Source organism: Sinocyclocheilus grahami, unplaced genomic scaffold (genome assembly GCF_001515645.1).
Source record: "Sinocyclocheilus grahami isolate Dianchi unplaced genomic scaffold, SAMN03320097.WGS_v1.1 scaffold791.1, whole genome shotgun sequence".
NCBI classification, from domain to species: domain Eukaryota; kingdom Metazoa; phylum Chordata; class Actinopteri; order Cypriniformes; family Cyprinidae; genus Sinocyclocheilus; species Sinocyclocheilus grahami.
The window spans coordinates 1196765-1198246 of NW_015505970.1; the positions used below are offsets into that span (position 1 = coordinate 1196765).

Consider the following 1482-nt stretch of genomic DNA (forward strand, 5'->3'; position numbering starts at 1 on the left):
GATGGGGAATCAAATGATGATGTGGAGGAACCTTCCCAGAGACTAAGAATCCTAGGAGTTTCCATCTTTGTCATCAGGGTGGGAAGGGGCAACATAGAAAAACTGCGTACCATTGCTAATACCCCACATGAAGAGTTCTTATTCAGTATCGACAGTTATCAAGGACTGCAAGGTCTAAAAGAAAGTCTACGCAACAAAGTGTGCTTTACTGTGACGGTTCAGTCAAAAGGTAACAGATTTTATTTGGTATGGTTTCCTATTTGTGTCTATACTATGGGAGTGTTGAATATGAAAACCTTCAGATTAGTACAAGCAAAACAAAAATATTTCTTAAATGTACTAGCTTTGAGTCCCACTCCCATTATACAGTGAACTCCTATCTACTGTTGTTGGTGCTCTAGTGTGGCACAGTTTATTGATTTATTGCTTAAATGCAAATAATTCTATTAATTGATTTCCATTCTTTTCAGCTTTTGAGCCAAAATTTGCTGATTTCTTCATATTGGTTGATAGTTCAGCATCTAGACAAGAGCAGCAAATAATAAAGAAATTCCTCTCAAGACTGATCCAGCAGCTCAACGTGGGAAATAATACTAATCGTGTCAGCCTGGCTCAGTTCAGCGAAAATGTCAAAGAGGAGTTCCTGCTAAATACTGATAAAACCAAGAATGAGATTTTGTCATATATTCAGAGCCTGACACTGAGGCCTACAGGGGAGCGTAGAATTGGCAATGCAATTGAATATGCTCATAAAAATTTCTTCAGTAATGTCTCTGGAAGCCGTGTCTCTGAAGGCTTTAAGCAATTTCTGTTAGTCGTTTCAGCTGGAGAATCTGCCGATGGTGTCGTCCAAGCATCCCGCACAATCAAAACAGATGCAGTGACAGTTTTTGCTGTTGGCTTGAACAAAGCTGATGTAGATGAGATGAAGTACATCTCTAGTCAATCACACAGCTACAAGTTAGTAGGTAACATCCCACAAGTGCAACAGAAAATTACATCTGCCATTGCCACATGGGAAGATGCTGCTGTCGCAAGGGGTGAGTGCATGCATAATCTTCTAATCTTTCCATAAAACCCATAAACTTTTGATTTGCTAAGAGTTTAAACTTGAAAAACTATTATGCAATATAGAATTCAAAATACTGGTTTTCTTAAATTCTCATGTCTTTTTGACAGAGTGCATGTTTGACGAGGTGGCAGATATCGCTTTTATTGTTGATCAGTCCGGCAGTATCAGATCCAAAAACTTCCAACTTGTGCGCAACTTTCTCAAGAACACCATCGGAGGTCTCGATGTAGGTGACGGAAAAATAAAAATAGCTGTGGTTCTCTATAGTGACTTCCCTCGAGCGGATGTGAACTTCAACACCTCCAATGATAAGACTGACATCCTGCGCTACATCAGAAGCATGCCATATGGTCGTGGTAAAACAAACACTGGAGCTGCTCTCAAGTTTGCCAAAGAGCATGTGTTCACCA

At 39.9% G+C, this 1482-nt stretch overlaps 1 protein-coding gene across 1 annotated transcript in view; it reads left to right on the forward strand.

Annotated features, from left to right (window-relative positions):
• The window catches only part of LOC107561761 (collagen alpha-4(VI) chain-like), a gene marked incomplete at its 3' end in the record, with an annotated part of 31287 nt that extends 29806 nt beyond the window's left edge, over positions 1 to 1481 (forward strand). The window contains exons 5-7 of the mRNA XM_016246236.1: positions 12 to 229; positions 471 to 1040; positions 1180 to 1481. Of these exons, the coding sequence (XP_016101722.1) occupies positions 12 to 229; positions 471 to 1040; positions 1180 to 1481 (1090 nt within the window). The remainder of the gene's footprint in view (positions 1 to 11; positions 230 to 470; positions 1041 to 1179) is intronic.
• Position 1482: the final 1 nt, after the last annotated feature.